The sequence below is a fragment of the Diplotaxodon limnothrissa genome, linkage group LG20 (genome assembly GCF_057381915.1).
Source record: "Diplotaxodon limnothrissa isolate DT_005_m linkage group LG20, D_limnothrissa_male_GT1.1, whole genome shotgun sequence".
Classification (NCBI taxonomy): domain Eukaryota; kingdom Metazoa; phylum Chordata; class Actinopteri; order Cichliformes; family Cichlidae; genus Diplotaxodon; species Diplotaxodon limnothrissa.
The window spans coordinates 25,913,847-25,925,480 of NC_140615.1; the positions used below are offsets into that span (position 1 = coordinate 25,913,847).

Consider the following 11,634-nt stretch of genomic DNA (forward strand, 5'->3'; position numbering starts at 1 on the left):
CTTCACAGCACATTTGAAAGATTTCAGCACCCCCAATCTTGCCAAGCTGTGAATTTTACAGTTTTCTTGTTTTGTACATTTTTGTTTTTCTGTTTTTGTGGTTTTTTTTGGTTGTTTTTTTGGATGAAAATGATATTGATGGTGGTGGTGGTATTGGATGAGGAGGAGGGGTTGCTTTGAAGTATATTATTCCATCAATTCGGTTTGAATTGGACTTTTATAGGATATTATGCAGAGTCTTCTGCTTTGGTGAAATACTTCCAGTAGTAAGAGATTTCTGTTCTCTGTCATTTGTATCTGGTATGTTTTGTTCCACCTCCCTCGCTGCTAACTTACTGGAGAGCAGAGAAGGGAACAACTCTATGGCATATTCATTTGAATGCACTGATGAAATGAAGAGCTGATACACACAGAGGGGAAAGCAGCTCTGACACCTTCTCCCTCTGCTCATCTCGCTCTTCTGTGGACAACATTGCCCCCTGGTGAATATGCACTGGTTGTCAAAGGCTTGTATTCAAACTGTGGGATTGCTTTTTGCCTGCTGTATGTCCCACTGCATTACCCCACCCTATCCTGCTGCACTCTTATCACAGACTGTATGTTGAGAGAGAAATAAATATTTTATGCTTGATAGCATGTCTCGTTGTTATTTGCATTTTTAGTGTCTTCCGTGTATTTCATAAATAATTTGTTTACTTTTTGTAAGTAGCATGGAGTAAGAGTTTTCATTTTTATTATTTAAATTTGTAAATTTATAAATACTCAGAATTATATTATTATATTTTTACGACGGACAGGAAGTGTTTCTGTGAGGCTCGAGTTTTCACACCGTCGACGTCTTTGAACAGACGCCACAGATTCGCAACATACAGTACAAACCCTGGCAATGAAAATAAACACTTTAACAAACCCTTTAAAGAGATTAATTATATTACAAAATCTCGCTCAATATGTTCTAACAGGCTACAGTCAGGAAAGAAAGTGGAGAAATAAGACCCCGCTTTGTGTGGCGAATCTGTCGATCCGCATCTGTCGTAGCGTTACAGTAATGGTTGCCCCTTTTGTTCAACCGAGTTCCTGAATTATTCCCAACACAATGAAATTCTTTGGCTATTATATGGTTTCATGAAAACATTTTTTCTGTACCTACGCCTCTTCTGAGCTCTGCTGGGATTATTTAATGAATTAAAAATCAATCTACAACAACCGCTGTGAGCTGCTGTGAGGTTTCCGAAGCACGCAGGTCTCGAGGAACGTGGAGTAGTAAGTGTTTATAACGTTAGATCAGAAGTATTAGCTTTAAATGGCGAAAAGGGCCATGTTTGGCTAAAAAAGATCACACTAGATGACTGTGTGTGTATTTTTACAGTAATTGGTGTTATCCATAGTAACCCACCGTACTCCGACAACATGAACAGACCTTGGTGTTAGCCCTACTGCGGAAAAAAATAATCATGTCTGGCTGTTTCTCGTCACAGAGAAAACGATTTCGCTGATATTTTGGCTTAAAGGAGGAGAAGGAACGCTTTTGATGGACCTTAGTTTGATAAAGCCTCCACACATGCTCTTCAGGAAGCCAGGCTGTCATTTTGCCTCAGAAATTCACAGGGTGAGGTCATTGTGGAGGGAAACACTGGGGTCTGAACGGCCAGGCTGTGGTGTGTATAGCCCCAAACATTCACGTGTGTTTTATTTGCTTTAATATTAACTATACTGGAATGCGCTGTAATGGTTTGATTTGCGAGGCTAGCGTTTGCCCAGGGGACACAACTACAGTTTGGCACTCTATTTAAACGTTACTGAGCTTGAATGAAATACCGAGCAAAGGTTACAATAAAAAATAAGAACAGTATCTAATAATAATGGCGACTAGCGTGGCTAGTTTGTAAGGTTACTTCATGTGCTGTAGGGTTATTCTCTTGAACTGTGCTTGTTTACGTAGTGGCCAGTGTTGTTGTTTGCTAGCTGCTGTTAGCCAGCAAGCTAACTGCAGCTTTGTTTTGGGGGGAATGCAGCAGCAAAATGCTAATGCTAACGTTAGCTGTGTTAAAATACACAAAGTTCATTTGTTAGCTTAGGAGGTAGAGGGTGGAAGGGTTCGAACGAGATAAAGGTTGAGTTCTTTCGTCAAGAACCGCAAATGAGCTCGGGTTTACAGCTGCCCAGCTGTAGCTGTTGCCGTTACTGTTTGCTGCTTGTATTACATGATTGTAGTTCTCAATGATCATAGCAAACACGCTGAGCTTAGTGCACCTGTTACTGAATAACAGATCATAATTTGTTTGCTACCATCAGTGGTCACGTGATTGCACCATAACAGGTGCATTTCGTTGGTGTCTGGGGCTCTTTAAGGCAACTCTTGGGAGACAAGTGCCCAGTATCTGTTATGTGCGTTGTTTTTAACAAATATCGTTGTTCCCTGTTGTGCTCATGTGTTTCAGATGTAAACTTGAACACCATCTGTCCCAGCAGTGGCTGTTGGCACAATGGGGCTGGACTTTGACGTGAAGACATTCTGCCACAACCTGCGGGCCACTAAGCCCCCTTATGAGTGTCCCGTGGAGACTTGCCGTAAGGTCTACAAGAGCTACAGCGGCATTGAGTATCACCTTTACCACTATGACCATGACAACCCAACTCCTGCCCAGGCTGTGCCTCAGAAGAAGAGGAAGGGACGTCCTCCTCGTGCCTTGCTGACTGGTTCAGGAGATACGGATGATGGTGGGGGTAACGGAGGAGGAGGACTGGGTCATGGAGGGAACACGCCTGTTAGCCCCAACCGATCAGAACGCTCCCATTCCCCGGGGAGAGAGACCATGACATACGCCCAGGCACAGCGCATGGTGGAGGTGGAGATTCAAGGGCGCATTCACCGCATTAGCATCTTCGAGAATATAGATGTGGTGTCAGATGAAGACAGTGATGCAGAAGACGCTCCTCCATCTGGAACTGGTAGTAGTGGTGGCGGCATGTGTAATGGTAGTGACGGTGGAGCCGGGGGCAGCGAGTTAGGAGGGAGTGGCAAGGACCGCTCAGATATCCCATCTTCTAATGGGGGAAAATCCACACCAAAGACTGGGAAACATAAGAGCAAAGCCAAGAAGAAGGATGGCTTATCTCATCATCACAGCGCTCAGTCTGGTCCTGCAGTCAAGCTACCGGAGGCTGTGTTCAGAGAACTCGACCAAGACCGACCTGATGCCCCACCTCGGCCATTATCATACTACAGGTCTGCAAATAAATGTAGTCTTTTAATTCATATATGTATTATAAGCAGGATTGTTGAGAGGACCATCCATTTTAAAGCAAAAGCAGTTGGTAGTGAGTTATTTGAGTGTATATATAAGTTATTAAATACAATAAATATTTCCTGACCTAAATGTTTGATACAGTCCAGCCAGTCCCCACTTTATTAGCAGGGAAATTACTGATTACTGTGCTTCAGATTCATACTTTTCCATCATTATTCTTGTCTTTACACTGAATTACAATTGGCACCATAATGAATTATATTTTTTTGCACGCTAAGTATTCTTTGCATGAATACGTCTTAATTTGACTCTTCTGTCTTTCTTTTTTACTCTAGGTACATTGATAAATCTGTGGAGGAGCTAGATGAGGAGGTAGAGTATGACATCGATGAGGAGGACTACATCTGGCTTGATATCATGAACGACAAGCGGCGGCGTGACGGTGTGACACCCATCCCTCAGGAGGTTTTTGAGTATCTCATGGACCGCTTAGAGAAGGAGTCATACTTTGAGAGTCACAATAAGGTACTTTAATCAGACAAAAGAGGGAGACGATGGTTCAAACTTGACATAAATGCTTTCATCTGTAATGTGTCCTTGTGCTCCTTTCTCTCAGGCGGACCCCAGTACCTTGATTGACGAAGATGCCGTCTGCTGCATCTGTAACGATGGAGAGTGTCAGAACAGCAACGTGATTTTGTTTTGCGACATGTGTAATTTGGCAGTACACCAGGAGTGCTATGGCGTTCCCTATATCCCGGAGGGCCAGTGGTTATGTCGCCGGTGCCTGCAGTCGCCGAGCAGAGCTGTGGACTGTGCTCTGTGCCCGAACAAAGGAGGTGCTTTCAAGCAGACAGACGACGCACGCTGGGCCCACGTAGTTTGCGCCCTCTGGATCCCAGAGGTAAATCCATATATGTTTGATTTGGAACGACATCACTATGCAGATATCGACAAACTGAATAAGCTCAACTCATCTGAGCCAGTTCACAGCCTTAGATCCTAGAAACTTAAATTTAAAGGTGCTCATGCTGTTTGCCATCAAAGCCCCTTGGCTTTAGAACAACCTGGCAGAGGAGATAAAGATTGTTTATCTGTGTTGCCTTTCCTTTTATATTTCAGCGATATTTACTATTATTAATTTACTGTCTATTGTAATTATTTTGTGCAACATCAGTCTGAGTTGACGTCAGTCTCGCTGTCATTTTTTAAACCCCCTATTTTAAAAGGGATATGTAAAAAAAAAAAGAAAAAAAAAAAGAAGAAGTTTATAATTATTATTGATATTACACAGTTAAAGACTGTGGGAATGTTAAACTTAACAGCCAGATAGATACTGTCTCAGTTGATGTACAGTGAAGCATGCTCAGTCAGTCTTGGGTTTTTATTTTTTATTTTTTTACTTTATAAACATCATCACAGTTAAATCAATTCTCCTGCCTTTCTGCAGGTCTGCTTTGCGAACACAGTCTTTCTGGAGCCGATCGATAGCATCGAGCACATCCCTCCAGCACGCTGGAAGCTCACCTGCTACATCTGCAAACAGCGTGGCTCGGGCGCCTGCATCCAGTGTCACAAAGCCAACTGTTACACAGCTTTCCATGTCACCTGTGCCCAGCAGGCAGGCCTCTATATGAAAATGGAGCCTGTAAGAGAGACTGGGGCCAACGGTACCTCTTTCAGCGTACGCAAGACGGCATACTGTGACATCCACACGCCCCCCGGTTCAGCACGTCCTTTAGGAGGAGTCGGTGGGGCCAGCATGGGGTCATCCAACAGCGAGGGCGAGCTGGAGGAAGATGACGAGCCTAGCATCGGCCATGATGATGACTCTAAGGGCTGGAGCTCTGAGCGGGTGAAGAGGGCAAAGGCCAAATCCAGGCTGAAGATGAAAAGAGCCAGAAAGATCTTAGCTGAGAGGAGAGCTGCTGCACCAGTGGTGTCAGTGCCCTGTATACCACCGCACAGGTAGGCCTGTACTTCACCTGCTCTGTCTGTGCCTCAAAGTCGTGCGCCCAGTAAGCACATATATGCCTTTTGCTGGTAATAGAAAACTGTCCATGCAGCAGTATGTTGGGCAAAACAAATAAAGAAATCATCACATACTTTTTTTCTTTCTCGTCTATTTATACTATTTAATTTTGGTATTGTAAGACAATAATTTATGTCACATTGCATTATTTTACTTATTAGAAATGATGATTGTACATTCTGTTCTGTTTTGTTTCTGATTTAGACTGTAAATAATTTTAAATACCTTATCATTGTCTTTTGTGACATTTTGGTCTTAAAGGCTTTACCTTTGTTAGTGCGTTTGCAACATGCTTTACATTTACAACATGCTTAAGAGTTAAACAGTATTTGCTTCTCTGCAGGTTGAGCAAAATCACCAGCAACCTGACAGCACCCAGGAAAAGCCAATTCATGCAACGACTTCACAGCTTCTGGACGTTGAAGAGGCAAAGTCGGAACGGTGTGCCTCTTTTGCGCCGGCTTCAGACACACTTACAGTCGCAGCGACACATTGACCCACTCCCACCACAGCCTGCGTCACAACCTTCCTCGGTAATTTCTGTTGTTGTGATTCTGTGTTTGTCTCATTCTGTTGTCTGATACCTGAAACACTTCGTTTAGCATCTGTTGTGTTGAAATGTGCTAAAAAATAAACAGACATGACTTGATACCTTTTAATGTAATTTGTTCTAACATGTTTATGGGATTGTGCACGTTAATGTTGCAGAGAGATAGCGAGGAGAAACAGACCGCTTTAAAGGAGCAGCTAAAAGCATGGCAGAGGCTGAGACACGACCTGGAAAGAGCGAGGCTACTGGTGGAGCTCATCCGAAAGAGGGAGAAGCTCAAGAGGGAGACGGTGAGATGTGAAGAATAGCAAGAGAGAGTTTTGTTTTGTTTCTTTTTTCTTTTGTTCAAGATATAGTGAGATTACAGAACAAAGAGCAATATGCATCTCCTTTCTGTAGATCAGGCTGTATACTTCTAACTGTGCACTACTTTGTTAGTTTATTGCTAAAAATGTGTCTGTTTTCAGATTAAAGTGCAGCAGATGGCGCTGGAGATGCAGCTGACTCCCTTCCTGGTGCTGTTGAGGAGTACCTTGGAACAGTTACAGGAGAGAGACACTAACAACTTTTTCACTGAGCCTGTGCCTCTGGCAGAGGTAAATGCAACATACTCGCAAGCACAAGAAATCTGATTATGTTCAGATACTTATATTTGACTCTTTTCTACTTTATGTCTGTATACTACGTACCTGGCATAATGTATTTTAGGCTTTCCTTCTTTCTTCTTCATTCACTGTACAAATATGATTGGATTTTTTTTAAATAGCTCGGTCTGCTCACTACTCCTTTGTCACCTAGGTGCCAGACTACCTGGACCATATTGACACTCCAATGGATTTTCAGACCATGTGGAACTTGCTGGAGTCTCACCGCTACCTCACTTTTGAGGCCTTTGAGGCCGATTTTGGGCTCATTGTCAACAACTGTCTCAAGTACAACGCCAAGGACACAGTCTTTTATCGCGCTGCCTTGCGGCTCAGAGAGATGGGCGGGGCTGTCATAAGAACAGCCAGGCGACAAGCTGAACGGATCGGCTTCGATTACGAGACCGGAATGCATCTACCACGAGAGCCAAGCCCGGACAGCCAGCGTGAGCAAGAGAGAGACAGAGAGCGGGAGAGGGAGCGAGAGCGAGAGCGCGACAGGGATAGAGAAAGAGATCGACCGTTGTCTTCTAATGAAGATGGTGAGTGTCTCTGACTGGGAGGTTCTTGGGAACCAATATAATTTTTTCCTCAAGCACCAGCTAAAGGAGAAGGAGGGAGAAAAACAAACATGTGATTTAAGATTTTAGATCATTAAAATGTATTTTTTGTCTAATTAATATGCTGTATGATACAGTGTTTTACAAAATAAATTTAAAAAAAAATTACATTTTAGGTTTACTGGAACATGGTTGCAGTGCTGTCCCTTGTCACAAAATAAAGGCTCAATGGTGAACAGTAACATACAATATGGTGCAGAGAAGTTCATGTTGCTACCACTAGGTGACGCTTGTAATTCATGCAGTTCCGTTTCAGTTGAGCTAAAACATCATCATACATCCTGTGTGCTTGTGTATGCTGGATTTGTGCTTTATGTTTAAAGCTTGATGTTGTCGTCTGTCTGGCTTCAAAGATGGTCTACCCCATATATAGTTAACCAGGAAACAAACCTACTTTTATATTTTCTGTTTCTGGCTATGTGTGACTGCTTTATAAGATTGATTTTCTTTTCATTTCCAACATCTCTAACTGCTTCTCTTTCTGCTTGCCTTGCGCAGACCTGCTCCTGCCAGAGAACAGGCGGCGGTTACCTCTGGAAGAGCAGCTGCATTACCTGCAGTCCCGTCTCGATGAGGTCAGCTCAGGGAAGCATAGCATTGGCCAGTCTCGCAGAGCCAAGGCCCTAAGAAAGGAGATCAGTGTGATCAAAAGGAAGCTTGCACACCAGCGTGAAGGAGGCTCTGGCATGGGGAGCCGGGACTCTGTGGGCGGAGGAGACCGGAGTTCTTCTCTCCCCCATCACTCATCATCTGCAGGACACCATGATGAGGGGGGAGAGAGCAGCAGCCAGGAGATTGGTGGAAAGGGTGTGTCTAGGAAAATATTAGCACTAATGTCCGACATAACAACGAAAATGATATTAGCTGTTCAATAGCAGTCGAATAATAAGCATTTGCCTGTGTTTTAACATATAAACCTCTCTCCCTATCAAGATCTGAATGTGTCCTCATCCCTGACTCCAGAGGTGGGCCGTCGGACATCTGTCCTCTTCTCCAAGAAGAACCAAAAAATAGCTGGACCCCCCAAAAGGCCGGGGCGCCCACCCAAGAACAGGGATGCTGGTTATGGTGGGGCAGGAGTAAGTCAAAGTCCTGTTGGTCCCCCACAACTCCCCCTGCTGTCACCAAGCAGGCACAGGAAGCGTCCCCGCAGCCCTCACACCAGCTCCAGCTCTGACAGCGACAGTGACAATGATGACCTGCTGCCAGGTAAATTAGATGATTCGCAATAAACTTTTAACGTACAATAAATGCCAAGTCGCACCCTCACTCACTTGTTTCTATTTTCTTCCTTCAGGACTGCCAACTAATGGCTTTGATACAGGAAACCAACCAGTAACGGAAAGCTTCCGCGTGTACAGAAGTGAACCTCATCTCCCTCGTTCAAGCTCAGACTCTGAGTCCACAACCAGCAGCAGCAGCAGTGCAGCTTCAGACAGGACCAGGTGATTAATGCTTATGCCTGGTACTCTTAAAATTAGTTCTTTTACCAATTGACGTGAGCATAAGGTTTCATTTGCAGAAACAAACCCAGTGACTTAACAATCATCTCTCTTGAAATTTTATGACACCTTTAACACACAGTTTTAACTTTACAACAGAAACCCCCCCCTGCTTGAAGCATCCAGTTGTTGCAACACTTGTGATAAAGTTATACGCCTCTTGATAGCTCTGTTTTCTCTTGCAGCACGACTCCCTCTAAGCAGGGCAGAGGAAAGGCGTCGTTCTCACGCGCTTTCCAGGAAGATAGCAGTGAGGAAACATCAGGCACAGAAAATGATTCCTACTCAGTCGGTGGCTCGAGGGGTGTTTCACACCGTAAGCACATTTTTATAACCTCTAAGGCTCACGTAAAGTGCACACAGCTAGTTTCTATTTATTTAGATAGTGAGTGTTTTCTCAGAATCACCCAATATAGCTTTGCCTTTTCAGCCTGTAAATAATTTGGCATGATATTTTGTCTGATCGGAATCTGATTTTACTTGAAGCTTAAATACCCGTAAAGACATTACTGCAGATAAAAATATGCTAAACTTTTTTTTTCCTCACACAATAATAGCCACAGAGATGTGACGGATAAGTCCTTATAGGAGAGAACGTCAGAGCAGAACATCATTTCTGCAATGTGGCTCTGATAGTGCTAAAGATAGCGTAAAACAGTGGGTGTATTTTAAAAAACGAAACATAAAAATAACACAACATTTTGAATTTTCCATCAGTTTCTTTGCTGTAATCTGTCACAGCCACCACATGTCAGCATAGCAGGACCTGTACTCCCTGTCTTGATAATGGGGAAAATGAAACATGGTCAAAGGAAGTGCCCTCCCTTCACTATGTCAAGTGTTATATTTGTGTAGCACCATTTGTTCAGGATACTCCGCTCAAACTGGAGAAGCTGTATCATTCCCCACCCAGGTGCATTAGGAGTTAACGTATTTTAAATTAAAGGGAAGTGTTTTGCACCAACAGTTGCTTAGAACAGTGTTATTGTGTGATAAAGTGTGTTTTTAACTAGAAGTGAGATTGCTTAACGGATGCTGTTTTCCCAACTCTCAGTGGTGCGTGGGCGGGACAGGTCAGGGTGCTGGATGGCCTCAGATGATTATTCTTCTCTGGAAGCTTTAGACCTGGTCTGGGCCAAGTGCAGAGGCTATCCTTCATATCCTGCTCTGGTGAGACATGGGCAAACAACACAAATAGCACAGACTACAGTCAAAATATGACTGGCTCTCTAAACCTCTGCATGCTACTGTTCGCTTGTAGATAATTGACCCAAAGATGCCCAGGGAGGGGGTGTTCCACCGAGGTGTCCCAATCCCTGTCCCCCCTCTGGATGTGCTGAAACTTGGGGAACAAATGACCCAGGAGGCCAGGGAGCACCTGTTCCTGGTCCTCTTCTTTGACAACAAGAGAACATGGTTGGTTATCAAGTGATGTTTTTTGGGGGAGGTGACTCATTCTCAGAGTTCACCTCCATTTTTTTCCCTGCTAATTCTTTGCTGATATGTTGTATTTTTATTTTAACACAATCAAGCAGCGTAAAGAAAAAATAAAACAAAACCTGCTACCAAAGGCAGCTTGTGATGTTACTGGATGTTTGCACACAAGTAGCTCTGTGGCAACAGTTCAAAGCAAACTGCAGCCTTTGTACGGAAGTGTAGCAACAGAACATTCAGCAGAAATGGGGCAAACGTGGTTTTTGATAATACGAGGGAAAGAACGTGTTATTTTAGGTCACTTTGTTCTCTGCAGTTACTTATGATCATGTTTTGCTAAGTTTGGAGAAATTTATAAAGTTGATGAGCACAGCAGTTGTTAGGAGGCATTCAGGGTGCATAAACTCTGAAGTCAATCAAGAAATTAACGGACCATAGGAACCAATTACTCTTTAACTAAACAATAACTCTGTCTGGACTGACTGTGTCTAATCAAAGGGTTGCTGGTTCGATTTCTGGTTGTTCCTGTTGCATTCGTCGGGAGTGTGAATGTTAAATAGAAAACAGTGGTGTAGAAAAAAGTGCTTGTTTAAATGGGTGATTGAGGCTTATAGTATAAAAGGTAGAGAAGCGTTATATAAGAAGCCAGTCTGTTTAGCATTTACCAATGCATGTTTTTTTTAATGTTGTGCTTGTGCTTATGTGCTTGCAGGCAGTGGCTTCCGCGCTCTAAGCTGGTGCCTCTGGGCGTCGACCAAGAGCTGGACAAAGAGAAGATGCTCGAAGGCAGGAAGTCCAACATCCGCAAATCAGTGCAGGTGGCCTATCATCGTGCCATGCAGCACCGCAGCAAGGTGCAGGGGGACCCCAGCAGTGAAACTAGTGACAGTGACTGAACACAAACACACACGAACGCTAGAGAGCCCAGCCCTACATCATAGATTACAAAGAAGAAGAGGGAAATAAAACAGTGCCAGCAACAAGGAGTGGGGGGAAGAAAAAAAATCCACTATCTTGGCCCCGTGATATTCACACTCATGCACACTAAACCATATTTAATCCGACATGTAAAATATTGTATTTAAGAGAATTGATAAAAAAAAAGAAAAGAAATGGAGAAATATGCTATGTTCAGAATCATGAATCGAAATATTCCTCGTATGTGGTCGATATATGTTTAATAACAAATGAGATGATGGTTTACAGACTCACAAAATGAACATAGTGTTATGCTATGAAGTATACACAACTGCCTTTCCCTGTTTTTGTTTTTTGTTCTTTTGGGGGGTTTTCCTCACACAGTCACACAGGTAATCTCATATGTAAACAGGGAAATGTGTGTCGTGTACGTCGAATGCACACACTGTGGATATTTCACAACGCCAGCACGTCTCTCACATTCATCATCCACCTCCGCAAAAGGAAAACGGTGACAGGCCTGGTGCTATTGTCGAAGTCATTTTTCAGAGGAGCACAAAGAGACTGTCGCAGCCCACTTTTGGGGCATACCAACGTTACTGTAATTTATTCTGCTGACTTCTCATTAACAAGGTCCACAAGCTTGTTTCGTCACGGACTACTTCTAATCACTCCACCTGCAC

At 43.5% G+C, this 11,634-nt stretch overlaps 1 protein-coding gene across 1 annotated transcript; it reads left to right on the top strand.

The window, feature by feature from the left end:
* The first annotated feature begins 1,198 nt into the window (after positions 1 to 1,198).
* Positions 1,199 to 11,190, top strand: brpf1 (bromodomain and PHD finger containing, 1). The gene is made up of 16 exons (XM_085343901.1): positions 1,199 to 1,263; positions 2,442 to 3,229; positions 3,587 to 3,776; positions 3,868 to 4,155; positions 4,702 to 5,219; positions 5,627 to 5,816; positions 5,992 to 6,123; positions 6,301 to 6,429; positions 6,632 to 7,019; positions 7,596 to 7,904; positions 8,031 to 8,306; positions 8,395 to 8,542; positions 8,785 to 8,915; positions 9,654 to 9,769; positions 9,861 to 10,015; positions 10,746 to 11,190. Exons 2-16 carry the CDS (start codon positions 2,487 to 2,489, stop codon positions 10,927 to 10,929), a joined length of 3,897 nt encoding a protein of 1,298 aa, XP_085200027.1. The 5' UTR covers positions 1,199 to 1,263; positions 2,442 to 2,486; the 3' UTR covers positions 10,930 to 11,190.
* The last annotated feature ends 444 nt before the right edge of the window (positions 11,191 to 11,634 follow it).

What these genes read in the sequence shown, in the direction of transcription:
- brpf1 (XM_085343901.1), top strand. Translation starts at nt 2,487, where the DNA reads ATGGGGCTGGACTTTGACGTGAAGACATTCTGCCACAACCTGCGGGCC. An exon ending in GTTGTCTTCTAATGAAGATG is followed by an intron (nt 7,020 to 7,595) that starts GTGAGTGTCTCT and finishes TGCCTTGCGCAG; the next exon opens with ACCTGCTCCTGCCAGAGAAC. An exon ending in ATCCTTCATATCCTGCTCTG is followed by an intron (nt 9,770 to 9,860) that starts GTGAGACATGGG and finishes GTTCGCTTGTAG; the next exon opens with ATAATTGACCCAAAGATGCC.